This window comes from Protopterus annectens, chromosome 5.part0, assembly GCF_019279795.1.
Source record: "Protopterus annectens isolate FY-2018-M chromosome 5.part0, PAN1.0, whole genome shotgun sequence".
NCBI classification, from domain to species: Eukaryota; Metazoa; Chordata; order Ceratodontiformes; family Protopteridae; genus Protopterus; species Protopterus annectens.
Genome location: NC_056735.1, coordinates 1,676,545,456 through 1,676,563,868, shown reverse-complemented (window position 1 = coordinate 1,676,563,868; position 18,413 = coordinate 1,676,545,456). Strand labels below are relative to the sequence as shown.

Sequence of the window (18,413 nt, the reverse complement as noted above, 5' to 3'; positions counted from 1 at the left end):
TAGTCAGCTCAGCTCGTGTTACCACAGTTTGGGAGAGTGGAAGGTGCTCTGAAACTTTGGAAGCTGGCTGGCTGTTATATCCTTGGCAGGATATATAATCCATATAGCCAAGGCTACTACTGCAGTGATCAATAAGATGAGCACTTAATGTTGTGACAATGCAATCAGCTAACACTGGCAGCACTGCTCAAATAGACAAAGCTAATCTTAAAAAAATGAGTCAACAGTTCTTTATGTAAAACAGTACAGTTGTGTAAAATCTTACCATAACAGTAGATGTCCTCCTTTTTAGCCAGAATACAAAAGCCTTTAGGTGGTAATTGGTATGCCGGAGCCGCACATCACACGTATGCTCCTCATGCATGGCGTTAAGACAAAGGTGACATCTGTATGTACCATCCTCAGAACTGAAAAGGCCCATTAGGAAAGTACAGTTGTGTACACTTACCATAAATGTAGATGTTCGAGTGTATTCACTGTTGCAGTCATCACACTTGGGTTATCTGCCTGCAGTTAGCCCTCAGTCGGCCTGAATACCAGAGACTTAGTATTTCTGCGTCGGTTGCTGTCGCTTCAGGACTGATGACAGGTCATCAGGGGTATAAAAACAGGCAGCCGACACCATTACATCAGTTTTTCTTGCCCCAAATGTCAGGAGCCTCCCAAATAGGAGCCAAGTTATTGTGGGAAAAACATCACCAGTAAAAAGTAAATACCAATAGCCCTGCAAAGGGTGAGGTAATAGACAGAGAAGTCAGAGAAAGAGACAAGGGGGCTGGAGGGTGGGAAACCAGGACTGTAACAGTGAATACACTCGAACACCTACATTTATGGTAAGTGTACACAACTGTACTATGTCCTTCGTGTTTCACTGTTGCACTTACCACACTTGGGTTGATTCCCAAAGCAGAAGAAAGGGTGGAGGCAGTCAAGAAGAGTTGGGGCTGGCTAGTATGCCCTGCAGGACAGCTGTTGCAAAACCTGCCCTGGATTTGAAAGAGGCAGGTGGTAATGCTTTGTGAAGGTGTGTACAGAACTCTAGATAGCAGCTTCCAAAATGTCCCTGGTAGGGACTCCCCTGAGTAATGCTGTAGAGGTAGAAGTTGCCCTAGTGGAAAGTGTTCTGACCCCCTGAAGGGTTGGTTTCCCATGGTGTTTGTAGCAGAAATGGATAGTGTGCTATCTATTTGGAAATTGTTTGTTTTGAAATGGCCTTGCCCTCTGCCCCAAGTGCAAAACAGACTAGTAGCTGGTCAGACTTCCTTAAGGGCTTAGTCCTATCAAGGTAGAATCTGAGCAGTCTGTGCACATCCAAGGAGTGCAGGATCCTTCCCCATTATTTTGAGGATTAGGGAAGAAGGTTGGCAAATGAATAGATTGGTTGAGAGCCACACTGGACACCACTTTAGGCAGAAAGGATGGGTTAGTCCTGAGAGAGACCCTGTCAGCATGAAAAATAATGAAGGGTTCCACAGCCATAAGTGCTTGTAACTCAGACACTCTAGCTGAAATGATGTCCAGAAGCAAGGCTGTTTTCCAAGAGAGGAATTTTAACTCTGCTGATGCTGTAGGCTCAAAGGGGGGGGGGGTGAGTTTTTCCAGTAAAAGTTAAGGTCCCACGCAGGGGTGGGTGCTCTCCTTGGTGGCCTTAAGTTATTTGCCCCTCTCAGGAACTGTTTGATGAGAGGGTAAGAGAAGAGAGGTGGATCAGTATTGCAATGAGCCGAGATGGCAGAGGCATGGATCTTAATGGAGGAGAAGGATAGGCTACTGTGGAGTAGATCTGCTAGGTAATCCAGGATTAGAGGTAAGCAGGGCAGTGCTGTGTCCTCTCCTTTAGACTGAATCCAGGAACAATACCTTTTCCACTTATCAGCATAGGATTTCCTTGTACTGGGACTTCTGACTTCAAGAATGACGTCCAGCACTTGCTTGCATAGGCCGGCCACTGGGGGAGAATTCAAGGAATAAACCAGGCTGCAAGATTCAGCGTTCGCAGTGGCAGGTGCAATATCTGTCCACACTGCTGAGTGAGGAGGGTTGGGAATCTGGGGTAGGTGCCAGGGTGGCACCAGTGACCAGCCGCACAGTAGTGGGTACCAGTGCTGGCATGGCCAGTCCGGGGCAATCAGGATTGCCCTTAGTCTGTCCTGTTTGATCTTGAGTAATATTCGTGAGAAGAGGCTGAGGGGATATCATAAATTAAGAGGCTTACCCACTGGAAGGCTAGGGCATCCACTTTCCAGGCCCTGCTGTGAGGTGTCCTGGTGCAGAATTTGCTGAGCTGGTGATTGCAGGGGAAGGCAAAGAGATCCACCTCTGGGGTCCTCCATTTCTGAATCAGAAGGTTGAAAATGCCGGGCTCCAATTGCCACTCGTGTGGGTCTAGGAGACTTCTGCTTAAGTCGTCTGCCAGTGAGCTTTGTTTGCCTGGCAGGAATTGAGCTTGCAGATGGACCTGCATGTCCAAGGCCATGTTCCACAAGAGTGAGTCCCCCCCCCCCCCCGCTTGCTGATGTACGACATAACTGTGGTGGTGTCTGTTTTATTAGCAGGTGTCCTGGTGAGAGTAGAGATCTGAAAGCTGTCAGAGCGTGCTGCACAGCTAGCATTTCTTTCTGGTTGATGTGCAGATGAAATTGACTTGGGCTCCAGTGGCCCTGAATGCACTTGCCATCCATCTGTGCCCCCCAGGCATAGTCTGATGCGTCTGTGGTTAGGGTCAGGGCAGCGTGGGGTTGAGTAAAGGGCAGTTCCTTGTTGTGGTTGCATGCTGCTGACCACCAAAGAAACTGTCCTTAGACAGGGTATGATAGGAATGAGTGTTTCCAGGTCCTGAGAATGTTGGCACCAAAGACTTAAGTAGCACTGAAGTTTCCTCATATGCAGTCTGGCATACGGAATTAGTAGGATGCAAGAGGCCATGAACCCTAGGGCCTGCAGGATTTTCCTTGCGGATAGCTGTGTTCTGGTGGCCATTTGAGTAAAATAGTCGGTCAGAAGGGCTTGTTTTCTGGAGTAAGGAATGCCATCCGGGATGCTGTGTCCACGTTTGCTCCCAGGAATACAATCTTTTGATTTCTTTTCGTTGATGATGTACCCCAGGGAGGTTAGAAGGTTTTTTACAAATGTCAGGTGCTTCAACAACATTTCCTGACTGCCTGAATCAGGCAGTCGTCCAAGTACGGGTAAATTTGAATATTTCTCTGTCTGCAGTAAGCAACAGCTGGAGCCAGGCATTTTATACTCTGGGAGCAGTGGATAAGCCAAAGGGAAGTGCAGAGAACTGATAACGCATAGATCCTGCCTGAAGTGAAGATATATCCTGGCCTGAAGTGAAAATATTTCCTGCATGACTCCCTTATAGGGATGTGCAGATTGGCTTCTTTTAAGTCTAGGGTGACTAACCAGGCTTCTTTTAAGTCTAGGGTGACTAACCAGGCATCTTTGGCTAGCATAGGTAGAAGCTGCTGCAGGGTGAGCATTCTGAATTTTGGTACCACCAGGAAGGTGTTGAGAGTTGAATGATCTAGGACTTTATACCAAGTGCCCTCTTTTCTGGGTACCAAGACAAGTCTGGAATAGAATCCTTGACCCATCTGTTCCGCAGGAACAGGTTGAATTGTCCTTATAGACAGCAGGGATTGAACTTGGTTTTGTGCCTCTGTCCACTGGTTTGGAGGAAGGTCTGGGAACCCTTTTGGGGTTGGCAGTGAGTGGAAGTAGAATTTGTACCCCTAGGATACAATGTTGAGGACCCATCGGTTTTTGGTACTGGACATCCATTTTTTTGCATGAAGGGCAAGTTTTCCTCCTAGGGGCACAAGCGGCTGGGCAGAGGTGGGGAGTTAAGTAGAAAAGTCATTGTGAGGTCTTACCGTAGAGAGGTGGCTTAGAACTCCCTGCTTTGGGGGTGGGGGCACTCCACTGCTTGGATCTCTGCATACCCTGAGACTGTAGTCTGGGTGGTCTGTTTCCCCTGGGTCTAGTTTGAAATAGCCTGGAGGGGGGCTGGAAAGGGTCAGCATTTTGAGGGGCAATGCCTGCTGAATCTAGGAGGCTGCACTTGTAAGAATTCTTTAACTGTCTGCATAGATTTAGCTTTTTCTTCCATCTTTTTAAGAACCTCTTCTGCTTTGGTGCCAAACAGATTGTCCTTGTTCAAAGGCACGTCTAATAACTTTGATTTGACATGGTCTGGCAAGGTCTTCACCTTAAGCCAAGCATGTTTTCTCAGTACAGAACCAGTGACTGCTGGCCTGCAAGATGCTTCTAGGGCATCAAAGCCACACCGCAATGTATGCTTGCTGACTTGGCTTCCAGAATGCCCAAGTTCCTGCAATTCTTTATTTTCTGCACAGTCTGTAAAAGTAGCTATTTTTTGCTTAATAAGTTCCATAATATGTTGCTGATACTTCAGCATGTGAAACTGACAATTCAATATACATTCTAACCTCACCTGTCCAAAGCTCTGGAATCCCTGTCCGAAGGGGTGGGATTCTTAGCTGTAGTTGTCTTGACACCTTTAGGCCCCTGGAAAATGATCTCTGGGTCAGCAGTAGGATTTTTAAAAAGGAATTTATGAGAGTCAGGTACTTTGTATTACCTGGTTTCCTAGGAGCAGGCAGTAAAGTATCAGGAGTAAGACTGGAATCCATAAAGACATCATCCACAACTTCCAGGACTGGGGGTATTCCTAAAGGCCTATGTTGTGGCAAGTCTAGAAATTCTCTGAGTCTCTTTTTGGACTGAGGATAGTCTTGCCATTCCCAATGGAAATGCTCTCTTAAAGCATGTAAGGTTTCACCAAAAGAAAAATCCTCTGGAGGAGAGGCAGAGGGAATGGATTCCTCTGCATCTGAATGGCCTGGGCCTAAACAGGTGACGCAGTAAGAATGAAAATCTCGGTGTGTTATTTGCTTTCCACAGGCAAGACAATTGTTAACTTTTTCTGACATCGGTTAGAGCAATAAAAAAGGATCCCCAACAGGGTACTTAGCTTTAGAAGACTTCAGGATGACTCAATTCATAAACGAAAACGCAGGTAGCTTCTGCTTCGGGCTCCTCTGCAAGAAAGACTGATTTAATGGCATTGGCTTCCTGTTTTTATACCCCTGACGACCTGACATCAGTCCTGAAGCAACAGCAACCGACGCAGAAATACTAAGTCTATAGTATTCCAGGCCGACTGAGGCCTATCTGCAGACAGATATCCCAAGTGGGATGACTGCAACACGAAGATCAACAACAGTCCAAGGATACTAGTAGGTAACAAACACGTCCAGAAAGAAAAAGGACGAGGAGAGAGGGAGTGAATACTGCAACAGTGAAGAGGGAGACATCTACTGCTATGGTAAGATTTTACACAACTGTACTGTGTCCTTCCATATCACTGTTGTAGTATTCTTTACAACAGGGAGACTTCAATAGCTCAGGAAGAAGACTGGGAGGAGGAAGGGCCAAGCAGAGCCCCTCTACGAAGCCATGGAGAATGGCCCTAACAAAACTAGCTCTGGCCCTAGAAATCACATCCAACTTACAGCGATTGGTAAAGGTATGCACATAAGTCCAGGTAGTTGCCTCAAGAATACAACTGGTATCCAACCCCTCGAAAAAAAAAGTACCAGAAGAAAGCACAGCCCTAGTAAAATGAGCCATAACAAAAGTGGTAAGGCTCTTCCCATGGGAAAAAAAAATGGCAAAAAGAAATGGCTTGATATCCAAGAAGAAATGGCTTGCTTGGAAACAGCCAAACTTATGACACAGAATGAAAAAAAAAAAAACTGTTGAGCTATACGAAAGGCTTTAGTCTTATCCAAATAATTTCCGAGTTGTCTCATTAGCAGACTGCAGAGGAGGGAAAAAGCGGGCAAATTAATAAATTGATTAAGAAAAAACTCATTAACCACCTTGGGCATAAAAGAAGAATTGGTACGAAAGGGCATCCTGTCATTATGGAAAACTAAAAAAGGAGGAACAGCCATAAGGGCGTGCAGCTCAGACACCCATCTGGCACAAGTGAGGGCCAAAAGAAGAACAGCCTTCCAAGAACAATGCTGTAAGGAAGCTCAAAAGAAGCCTGAATCAATTTTACTAAAACATAATTAAGGTCCCAGGAAGGAGGGACAGGCTTCCTCCTGGGAGGCCTAATGTGAAGGATGCCTTTAAGAAACAGTTTGGCCTCAAATCTAGAGGCAAAAGGGGGAAGCAGAGACAGCAGAAAGGCGGGCCTTAACAGAAGAAATGCCAACCCATCACTGAGCAATTCACACAAATAAGGGAGAACCAAAGGAAAATCCACAGTAAGTGGATGCAGGCTATGAGAAAGACACCAAACAGAAAATCTCTTCCATTTGAATAAGTACGATTTCATAGTAATATGTTTCCTGACTTCCCACAAAAAGTGTCTATAGGGGATCAAAACCCTATCACCCACAATGTCAGTTAAAAAGTGGACAAGTAGGGATGGATGAGGGATCCCTTATCTTGTGTGATTAGGTCTACCCAGTCAGGTAACCTGTGATGACAGACCTTGGCAAGATGCAGAAGAGGGAACCAATGCTGTCTGGGCCAAAAGGGAGTCACCAGCAAGATTTTGGGAGCATCCCGTTTTTTTTTGTTTGTTTTTTTTTTAAACAGGAAACATCTTTATTAAATTATCATTTATGACACAGGCAATCATACATTTATATAAATGAAAATAAACTATAATGACAATCCCAGCTGCAAGCATTTTACATCACAAATATATTGATAGAAATCCTAGTTGCAAACATTATGCATTACTAACAATTGACCCAACACTGTCAGCCAAACATTACATAACTCATTCAAATCCTGCCTTTTAAACCTCATTCCTCCCCTGTATGTATTGTTCCCACAATTCCCATTTTTCCCTAAGTAATTTGCTCCTACCCTTTTCAAAAGATCTTAACTCCACTTGTTTTATCTCTGTTACTATATTCATTACTTCTAGTGCAGTTGGTTTAGACTTTGACATTTTTTAGTAATTGCTTTTTGAACAGCCACCATAATTAGACTCAGCAGGACCTTACTATGTCTAAGCAATTATGATTCTGTACTATAGCTCAGAAAAATAATTTCCCTAGTTACACCAATTTGATCACCCAGTATCTTGATGGAATTGTCTGCAGGATTTGAACAGGATTTTCAGAATGAGAGGAAGGGGAGAGAAGGCATAAAGAAATGTCCCCTTCCAAGAAAAAGAGAGGGTGTCCACCTTCCAGGCCAGATGGCGTGGGGCTCTGGCACAAGACGGAGTAAGTTGTCTATTCAGAGGGGAGAAAAACAGATCTACTTGAGGAGTACGCCACTGGTGGAAAAAGGCCAGAAACACTCCCCCGTGAATCATCCACTTGACAGATTGTGTATGGACCTGCTCAGATCTGAGGGAATGTAAACTGCCTGAAGGGTCACCTGATACTGGATAACTAGCTCCCAAACCTGAAGGGCTAAACTGCATAGGAGATACCACCTTGTCCCTCCACTGTTTGTTGACATACCACAATACTGTGGTACTGTCTGCGACAATCTTGAAGGGACCTGGAAGGAAAAGAGAATAAAAAGTCTGGACAGCCAACAAAAAAGAGCTCTCATCTCTGACACTGATGTGGTCTTTTCTTTAGTTGAAGTTACCAAAGGCCCTGCACCTTCTGAGGATCAAAGGAGGCCCCCATCCCACATCTGAAGCATCTGTGAAAAGTTCCTCAGGGGGGGGGGGGGGGGTGGAGTTTGAAAGGGGAGCCCTGGGTTGAGTGACAACTGATGAATCCACCACTTGCGTTCCAGCTTGAGGCATGGAAGAAGAGGGACTAGAAAATCTAAAGGATGAGAATGTTGAAACCAAACTGATTTTAGAAACCACTGGAGCTTTCTCATGTGCAACTTGGCTAGCGGGAGCATAGGAATCAGAGGAAACAAGGTCTGAAGTGACAGCATATGGAAGGAAAGGACCTTCAAAAAGGTGTTTAGCTGAGAAAGATCCAGAATGGGTATCCAGGTACCTTCTTTCCTAGGGACCAAGAACATTCTGGAAAAGAACCCCTTCCCCCTTTGAAGGGAGGGAACTTCCTAAATAGTTCCCCCGAGTCAACAGGCCCTGAAGCATCTCTAGAAAAAATGGCAGCTGTTCCTGAAGAGGCTGAGGAATGCCCAGAAAAGGGGGAAGAGGTCCAAACCATGTAATAACCCTGGCAAATTATGGAAACAAGGATTAAAACTTAAAACAAGAAAATCAAAAAACCCCAACGGGGCACTTATCTAAAAGCTGTAGAAATCAGCAGACGAACGAGCATTCAGACAGATGAATGAAAATGGCGTTCGGACTGATAGTAAAGAAGTTCTGGGGATGGTACATCTGGATATCAACCTTTATGCCCTACACCATGCACGGGGAGCATAAGTGTGACATGCAGTGTACCCATTACAACCTACAGGCTTTTGTATACTGGATGGACATTGGGCTACCCTTCGCAGGGGATCTACATTGTAAAAAATACTGCAACAGTGTTATGGAAGGACAAAACTAATTACAAACAAATTCTGCCCTTACAACAGCAAACCCTAAAGATTTCCAAATGCAGCAAGTACAGCTACTCAATCAATTCACCAACTTCTAGCCACTACTGCTAATGTATTATCCTTTGTCAACATACATTTCTACCATCTGTTACTTTCATAATCAAACACTATTTACATCAATGTTTTAAAACTGCTGAGAAGCAGATACATTCATAACTTTTTTCAGTACTTGTACCACACCCAAACTTTGACTAGCAGCCAAGGTGCTGGAGGGCACTCTTCAAGAAAAATCTTGACTGGAATGGAGATCGGAAATTCACCCCGGGGATCACTTCTGTGGCCCTACTTGACAGGGGCACAGGAGAATAATTTTCTTGGGTGGCAAAAGCCAGGGTACCATTTGGCTAGGCTTATATAGGCCTTAGGGCCAATAGCCTAGTACCTACCTATGAACCTATGCCTGCAGTAGTAAGCATGAAAACATTTCATCTGCTCACCTCTTGCAGTGGGTTGGGTTGGAGGAGGGAAAGTGAATTTTCCAGTACACACTAGGGATCTGATGGGAGGAGTTTGGTTTCAAAGGGAAACAGGGCTTCCAGAAAGCTATCTCATTTATGTAAATGAGGGATGCCCCCTTACTGCAGCCTCTGTTCACCCAATTTCCTTGGTGCTGGATAGGATGTACTCATACACAAGTTAGAAAAACAGAGAAAATATTACCTAGTTATCTTTTGTATCCAAGTTAGGAACTAAGCCCAGGCCCAATTTCAGGCCTGACTTAGAATACATTGCTATCACAATATCAACTGTGTGAGAGGACTTGTACAAAGACAGTTCACCAATATGTCACAAGATGAGAAAGCAGTACTCATCTGGCATACACATCAGCAATGAATTATAAAGCAAGAAAATTAAAGAAAAACAAATGAATAAGCCATGTGATGATATCAAGTGTGATGACTAGGGTTGCCACCTTTTCAAATGGCCAAAGTGGGACATTTTCAGGACACACATCAGATTTTACAAGCCGACACATACCCACGGTCAGTACAAAGGATAGAACTTAACTTTTTGCCTAAATAAATGCTTATTCTAGTAGCATTTTAGTTGTGTATTCTTTTTCTTGTAACATTTAGGTATTTTAGATACAGAATAACTATTTTATGCAACTATTACATAACATATGAGAAATAATTATGTCCTACAATCTCAGGACATTTGCCATTTTTAATATTTTTTTGTCGGGACACAACTGCCCAAAGAGGGACTGTCCCTCGCAAAGTGGGACAGGTGGTAACCCTAGTGATGACCAGAGTATGCAATGATTCAAGCTGTACAAGTCTATAGAGTTCTGCTGAAACGTTTTTCATAATTTTAACTTTTCAGAACTAACCTGCAAACAAAGATGCACATACAAATGCAAGAAATTCACTACTGGAAAAAAGGCATTACAAATGTCTCTGAACTAAAGATAAATCCACAAATACTTACACAGCTCATGGTTAATAGAAGTGTTACTTGATTAGAAAGTCTGTATTATCAGTGGTCCACTGTGGCAATTTAGATCAAATGTCAATCATATTTACAACACTAACTGCTGAACTGCCATGTGCTCAAGCATGCATGACTAAAATACATAGCATACAATGTCATCCTGCAAGTGGTATGCAGAGTTTGTTCACCTAGGCAAATCGGTTTTAGACATGTTTAAACTTTCCAAAGAATTCCACCACACCCTTCATTAACTGATGTGCACAATACACATTACCTCCTAAGGGCAATTTCATACTTACTCACTGGTGGGTAACCTTTTTTTCCATTTGTTAGCTCAAAGCATTACTGCAATTTGAAGCAAAATATAAGTACAATGAAGCCACTATGTAAAGTATGCAGACACAGACAGGTAACGTGGCTATAATGAGGCCATGTAAGTGCCTTTAATAGAAAAGAAAAAAATTACATGCTTTCTTTCTCATGTGCTCGGCTTTAAGTTGTGCCCAATACTGTTTATATGAACTTTTTCAGGTTTTTCTACACTTCCTCATTATAATTAAACTGTAAATGAAAATGTGTCCTCCGAGCCATTCCACATGCATGTAAAAGGTTTACTTGAGAATAAACATTAGACAAGAAAATGCAACATTAAGGATACCACTTTCAGTACTACAGTTACCACACCACCATTTTCTCTACAGTATCTGTATACATCATCTCATATATAACTTTTTTATACCACTGTGGAAAGAAACACATTACTATGGGAGTGTAAGGGGAACATATTCACTCCTTTGCACAAAGTTCATGTACACTGAACAGAAAGATTGCTGTTCAGATTTAAACATGACTGCACAACAGCTAAGTGTGTGTGTGTGTGTGTGTGTGTGTGTGTGTGTGTGTGTGTGTGTGTGTGTGTGTGTGTGACAAAACTGCAGTTTGCTTATAGGACGTGAAAGAGCAGCCATAGTACTGTTACAATCATACCTATAATTTGTAACCCTATGCATCAGTAAGCCTATCAAAATAGATGTAAAATACAACAGGAAAAAAACTCCTAAACTCAGAATCCTAGCACAGGGTTATTCAAAAACAACTCCAAAAGAGGCTGAAAACACTAACCAAACCAGTAGCAGAAGTAAATATTTAGTATTTTTTGCCTGTGGCTATTGCCTCTGTTTGCCAACCATCAGCCCCCACCAACACCCCCAAGTCAGACACAATCCAGTCATTCTCCTACCTAGGAACTTCAACTAAGATCAGGGTGAAAGCTGCCAAGAGAAGACAATCATTCAAGCAGCCATGAGGGTGCTCCTGCCTGCAAACACTGTGGTAATGAAGGTATTTATAATGCTATAACTAGGCAGGGGAACATGCAATTCACATCAATGTGGTGGCCCATAATGCCTTTTGTATGAAGTGCATGCTTTCTCACACTCACATTGAAGGCTACCTCAAGGCAGTGATTTAGTGAGCCAAATACCACCCCAGCCTGCTCATCTGCAGCACTATCCCTCCACAATGGGAGGATTCTGGCACTGCGCAGCCAGCTCTGTCATGTCCTCACCCTAGGATGGGCATGCCTATTCTACCCACCCAGCTCTGGCAAGGGCCAGAGATGCTAATCAAACTCAAAGTCAGCTGGAAAGTAGTCAAGACTTTATTCCTCTATGGCACTGGAATTTGCTCAAAAAAAAAAATCTAAATCTGGATCACTGTCAGTTTTTTAAGATCTGAGCTAAATGCTTGCTTACTCATTGCCATTTCAAACTGAAGGGTGTCGACGTTAAATTGAGAGTATGGCAGCATTATGGCACTTTTGCCAAAAAAAACTTAGAAAATCCAGATTGGTCAAGCCACACGAATATTGGACTAATAATGCATAAAGCTTGGCTGAAAAGAAGAGGACAACAAAGACTGTTAAACAGAACCACACTACTAAGCATGTGAAGACAAACTCCGGACAAAGTACAGTTTTGTACCTACCATAAATGTAGATGTCCGAACAGGATAGCATCTGCAGTCCTAACAAATGGGTTGTCCTGTCGTCAGGCAGCCCTTCGGTCGGCCGGATTCCAAAGTCTGGGTCTGGCCTCGGCTGGTGTCGCACTTCACCCGACGTCATCACTGCTGGTCTTCGGGTATAAAGGCATCAGCCGACGCCATTTTCCTCAGTGTTTCTTGCCCCACATGCCAGTTGCCCTCTTGGAAAGCTAAATTTTTTGGATAAATGCCAATGTTTCCAAAAAGTAGAAGGCAAACACAAAAAATAGACATGTATGTACATATATACAAACAAATACACCATAAGAATTCCCCCCCCCAGCTAGCTATTAGGTGGGCAAATACCCTAGGAATACCACAGAGGGGAAGGGGGGGTGGGTAATCCTGACTGCAGATGCTATCCTGTTCGGACATCTACATTTATGGTAGGTACAAAACTGTACTATGTCCTTCAAGGATGCATCTGCAGTCCTAACAAATGGGTAGAATACCATAGCCAAACTAGGGGAGGAGGAAGAAGAATTATGGTGTAGTTAGGATCCCTTGCAATACAGCAGTGGCAAACCCTGCTCGGGATCTAGAGTATAGAGGTAAGTTGTAATGCTTGGCAAATGTATGCACGGAGGTCCAAGTAGCCGCCTCAATAATGTCCTTGGTAGCCACCGTGAAGAAAGCTGTGGTAGTGGCTGTAGCCCTTGTAGAGTGAGGTCTTATGTTCTGTGGAATTTGCTTTCCATGGTAGGAGTAACAGAATCTTATGCAATTTCCTATCCACTTGGAGATTGTCTGTTTGGAAATTGCTTTTCCTTCCCTTCCTGTTGCATAAGCTACTAAAAGCTGGTCAGTTTTTCTATTGCCCTTGGTTCTGTCCAGGTAGTAGCGCAACTGTCTATGTACATCCAAGGTATGCAGCAGTCTTTCCGCCCTGTTCTGTGGATTGGGAAAGAAGGTAGGTAGGTGGATTGCCTGGTTTAGAGACACTCTGGATACCACCTTAGGCATAAATGTAGGATTAGTTCTCATGGACACTCTATCTTGATGGAATATTAGGAAGGGTTGTACTGCCATTAAGGCCTGTAGTTCAAACCCTTCTTGCTGAAGTAATTGCCAGTAGGAAAGCAGTTTTCCAGGATAGGTGCTGAAGATCTGCTGTTGCTGCTGGTTCAAATGGAGGGAGTGTCAATTTTTCTAGCACAAAGTTCAAGTCCCATGCTGGTAATGGTGGTTTCCTAGGAGGTTTTACATTCTTGATTCCTCTGAGGAACTGCCTGAGTAGAGGATGTGAGAAGACAGGGGGATCGAAGCTGTATTCTGCAGAAATAGCTGATGCATGTATCTTGATGGAGGAATAGGACAGGCCTGTATGGAGAAGCTCTGCCAAGTACTCCAGGATGTTAGCAATATCTATCTTTGACACGTCTTTTCCTCTTTCAGTACTCCAAATGACAAACCTTTTCCATTTCCCTGCATAGTTCCTTCTTGTTGAAGGTCTGCGAGCCTGAAGGATAATGTCTTTAACCCTTTGGGATAACTCTGGGTTAGTTGCTGTTATGTAATGTTCCAGGCAGTCAGTTGCAGAGTCTTTAGGTTTGGATGCATGATGTTGTAGTCGTTCTGAGTTAACATCAAAGGCATCAGGGGTAGTGTCCACGTTCTCCCCCGAGACATGCTCCTTAGCAATGGATACCAGTGTTGTCTTGGCCAATTTGGAGCTATCAGAATTATCCTTGGACGTTCCTCTTTGATTTTGAGTAGTACCTTGTGCATCAAAGGAAGAGGTGGAAATGCATATGCTGTCAGGCCTTGCCAACTGAAGGATAGAGAGTCCACCTTCCATGCAAGTGGGTGGTATGACCTTGTGCAGAATTTCTTGAGCTGGTGATTGAGTGGGGATGCGAATAGGTCTATTTGTGGCATTCTCCATTTCTTTGTGATGGCCTTGAAGATGTCCGGGTGTAGCATCCATTCGTGAGCATCCGAGGTAGTTCTGCTTAACATGTCTGCTAGGATGTTTTCTTTTCCCGGTACAAATATTGCCTGTAACTGGATGTTGTAGCTCAGAGCCATATTCCAAAGGTCCAGAGTCATTCTGCATAGGGGGTATGAATGAGTGCCTCCCTGTTTGTTGATGTACCACATGACTGTGGTGTTGTCTGTCCTTATCATTAAATGGCCTTCTTTGAGGAATGGTCTGAAATTCTGGATTGCTAGTTTTACTGCCAGCATTTCTTTTTGATTCATGTGCAGGTGCAGCTGGTCTGGAGTCCATAATCCTTGTATGCATTTGTCCAGCATGTGTGCCCCCCAACCTAGGTCTGAGGCGTCCGTTGTGATGGTTTGGCTTGCTTGAAAGTTGTGGAAGGGCAAGCCTGGGTTTGACTGGCAAGTTTGAGCCCACCATAGGAACTCTTGTTTCAGGCATGGGATTAGTGGTATTTCGGTTTCTAAGCTGTGCCTGTGTTGAGACCATAAATTCTTTAGGTACCACTGTAGCTTTCTCATATGCAGTCTGGCATGGGGGACCAGGATTATGCATGATGCCATGAAGCCCAAGGCCTGCAGTACTTTCCTTGCTGTTAGTTTGTTCTGCTTTGTTAATGCCAAGAAGTAAAGAGGGAGTTGTTGTTGTTTTTCTGCAGTTAGGAATGCCATCTGTTTTACGGTGTCCAATTCCGCACCCAAGAATGTTCTTGTTTGGGATGGTATCAGTCTTGACTTTTTTAAATTGACTGTGTATCCCAGGGCTTGTAGTAAGCAAATGACTCTCTGTAAATCTTTTGTCAGCTTGCTTTTGTTGTCCGCTTGTATCAGGCAGTCGTCCAGGTATGGATAAATTTGGATTCCCTGTAGCCTGCAATGAGCGATTACTGATGCCAGGCATTTTGTGAATACTCTGGGCGCAGTAGATAAGCCAAAGGGCAATGCTGAGAATTGATAATGCTCTGATCCTGCAAGAAATCTGAGGTATCTTCTGCAATTTGGTCGTATGGGGACGTGCAGGTATGCCTCCTTGAGATCTAGAGTTACCAGCCAACACTCCTTGCCCAGCATGGGAAGAAGTTGCTGTAAGGTCAGCATTTTGAATTTTGGAACAATGATGAATGTGTTTAAGGCGGACAGGTCGAGAATAGGTCTCCAACTTTTCTCTTTTCTTGGTACTAGGAAGAGTCTGGAGTAGAATCCTTTGCCCTGTTCTGTAGGTGGTACCCTTTCCACAGCTCTCATCTTTGTTAATTGAGCTATCTGTTTTAGAGCTTCTGTTTTTTGGTTTGGAGGTAGGTTTGGCATTCCTCTTTTTTCTGGTAATGTGTGGAAATGAAACCTGTAGCCTTGGTCTATAGTTTGCAAGATCTACTTGTCTCTTGTGATATAGTGCCAATTTTTTGAAAATAAGGCTAACTTTCCGCCTAAGGGTGCTGCTATTTGTTCCCTGGTAGGCGGTGTCAGATCCAAGTCACTGTGATTGTCCTGTTGCAGTGGCAGTGGTTGTGTCTGTGCCTCGTTGGTTATTGCCTTGCCACTGGCGTCCTCTGTAGGCACCTCCTCTGGACTGATTTCTGCCTCTGGAACGTCTATTCCTGCCTCTCTGAGATTTAGAGGAGTCTGGAAAGGACCAATTTTTGGAAGGCCAGTTCCTGCTAAACCTTGGGGGCTGAACCTGTAAGAAATCTTTAACCGTTTGTACAGATTTTGCCTTCTCTTCCATTTTCTTCATTACTTGCTGGGCAGGAGAACCAAATAGACTGACCTTATCCATAGGAGCATCTAATAGCTTTGCTTTAACATGATCCGGCAAGACCTGTTCTTTCAACCATGCATGTCTTCTTATAACTGTGCCAGTCATGGCTGATCTAAATGAAGCCTCCAGTGCATCATAGCCACATTTTAAAGAATGGTTACTAACCTGCTGAATGTTATTCACCATTTCTAAAACATATTTCTTATCTAAGGAATCATCAGAGGACAGTTTCTTAGTTAACTGATCAAGCATAAACTCTTGGTATTGAATCATATGAAACTGACAGTTCAAAGCTCTAGCTGAGAGAGTAGCAGAGGTGTATACTTTTTACCCCATCTCTAAGGACCTGGATTCCCTTTCAGAAGGGAGAGGGTTTTTGCTGAGGTCGGCTACTGCCTTAGGCCCCTGGGAGATAGTCTCGGGATCTGCAAGGGGAGCCTTGTATAGGTGGTGATGAGTGTCCCGTACCCTGTAAAACCTATCGGGCTTGGCAGGGGCTGGAGGTAAAGTATCAGGAGCAGTGCAAACATCATTAAATGCATCATCCACAACAGGAAGAAGTGGAGGTATAGCTAAGGGCCTATGTTGCGGTAAATGTAGAAAGGTCCTAAGCCTTTTTCTTGAATCAGAGAAATCTTGTCCCTGCCATTGGAATCGCTCTCTCATGGCATGTAAGGTTTCCCCAAAGGAAAATTCCTCTGGTGGAGAGGCAGAAGGAATAGATTCTTCAGCATCGGAATCTTCATAAGTAGAAAAAGGAGCCTCTGGATTGTCTGTATTGTCTGAATCATCAGAAGAATCATCTGAGGACACTGGCTCAGGGGGCTCTGCTCTAGGTCTCTTTTCTGGAGGCTGAGAGGCCCTGTCTGGGTGAGATTGGGATCCCCTTATTAAAGAGATGAGATCCTCTGCCAGAGTAAGCATTTGAGAACTGGAACTGGGCCTGTGTGAGGGGGGCTTAACAGGCACTGATTTAGCAGTTTTGGCTGCTTTAGCCCTGGCAAAGGCCTTAATAGACATGGCTGCAGGAGGCCTAGCAGCACCACGTGCTGGGGTAGAGACATCCAAAGGGATGGTGTCCGATAATTCTAGAGGGCCCACATTAGTAGGCAAAACTTCAGAGGCCGATTCAACTAGGGTAGCAGGAGCCTCGGTAGTAGTCATGGATTCGGCTGAAGATTGACCCGTTTGCTCGGTTTCGGCTGAAACCGAGACACTCGCGGTTTGCTTAACCGCGGTTTCGGCCGAAACCGCAGACCGCGAGTGTCTGTCTTTTTCTTTGCGTTTTTTAACAATTTGAGAAGTCGGAGGATCCAACGGCATAATGTACGCAAAATCTGAGCTGAAAAACTGTTCTGCAAACTCCGACCGACGCCTAAGCGTTCGTCGGTTGAAGGAAGCACAGGCTAAACAGGCTGCTACGTCGTGGTCTGGGACTAAACAAGGTAAGCAGTAAGAGTGGAAATCTTTATGAGGTATTTGTTTCCCACAAGTTAAACAGTTATTTACTTTTTCTGACATCGGCTGAGGCAAGAAAGAGTCCCCAACGGGGTACTTAGCTTTTAGAAGTCTTCGAAGTAGTATTCGGTAGTAGTAATCTCTGGATCTGACCGACCGGCACTTGCGAACAGCTTCTGCTTCGGGCGCCACGCAGCAAGAAAGACTGAGGAAAATGGCGTCGGCTGATGCCTTTATACCCGAAGACCAGCAGTGATGACGTCGGGTGAAGTGCGACACCAGCCGAGGCCAGACCCAGACTTTGGAATCCGGCCGACCAAAGGGCTGCCTGACGACAGGACAACCCATTTGTTAGGACTGCAGATGCATCCTTGAAGGACATCAGGGTAAAGCTTGCCTGTTCTTTTTCTAACACCACTACTAAGCATGTGAAGACAAACTCCGGACTACAGGGTAAAGCTTGCCTGTTTTTTTTCTGTTTTCTAACATAGGTTCATACTAGGCTATCTGCCCTAGGGCATTTATAAGCCTAGCCAGAATGTGTTTGGCTTTCGCCACCCATTTTAAATTTATTTTGCTATGCCCTTTTCGAGAAAGTTAGTATACTGTGCCTCTGTCTAACAGTGACACAGAAGTGATACCCGGGGCAAACCTACGATCTCCCATCCACTCATCAAGATTCCTCTTGAAGAGAGTCAATGAGGGACTCTGCCTAACCTGGACTGGGATTTTATTCCAGAGTGAAGGGAGCTTCTGGGTTATGAATCTGTCCCTCCAGCATGTCCTATTTATTTCAGTGCTGAGGTTCAAGTCTCTCGAGTGCGTAGCTCGATGGGATGTGGATTTTCTGAGGTGCAGCATGTCCATTAATTCCGGGTTGGACATGGCTTTATACGTCAGGCACAGATCGCCTCTGAAAAGGCGGTATGCCACTCAGTAGAGCTGGAGTTTCTTTAACCGGGCAGCATATGGCATCTGTTTGAGCCCTTTGATCCTCTTGGTGAGGTACTTTTGGGGTCTTTCCAGTTGCTGCGGTGTCTGGTAAGATACATCCCAAAAGGGCATTGTACTCAATTATGGGCCTGATGAGGGATGAGTAAAGAGGCACGATGACCTCCCCTGATCTAGATGTGAATCCCTTCATGATTAGGTGGGCTATATAAAATGTTTTTCTAAC

At 44.4% G+C, this 18,413-nt stretch overlaps 1 protein-coding gene across 6 annotated transcripts in view; it reads right to left on the bottom strand.

Moving 5' to 3' along the window:
• Positions 1–18,413, bottom strand: part of LOC122801829 (guided entry of tail-anchored proteins factor 1-like) — a 763,064-nt gene that overhangs the window by 577,034 nt on the left and 167,617 nt on the right. Inside the window, exon 1 of one of the 6 annotated variants that reach the window (XM_044071465.1) lies at positions 10,033–10,056. The exons of the other annotated variants lie outside the window; for them this stretch is intronic. Within the exon in view, the coding sequence (XP_043927400.1) occupies positions 10,033–10,041 (9 nt within the window). The 5' untranslated portion in view covers positions 10,042–10,056. Of the gene's footprint in view, positions 1–10,032; positions 10,057–18,413 lie in introns of those variants that run through there. 6 annotated transcript variants of the gene reach the window in all.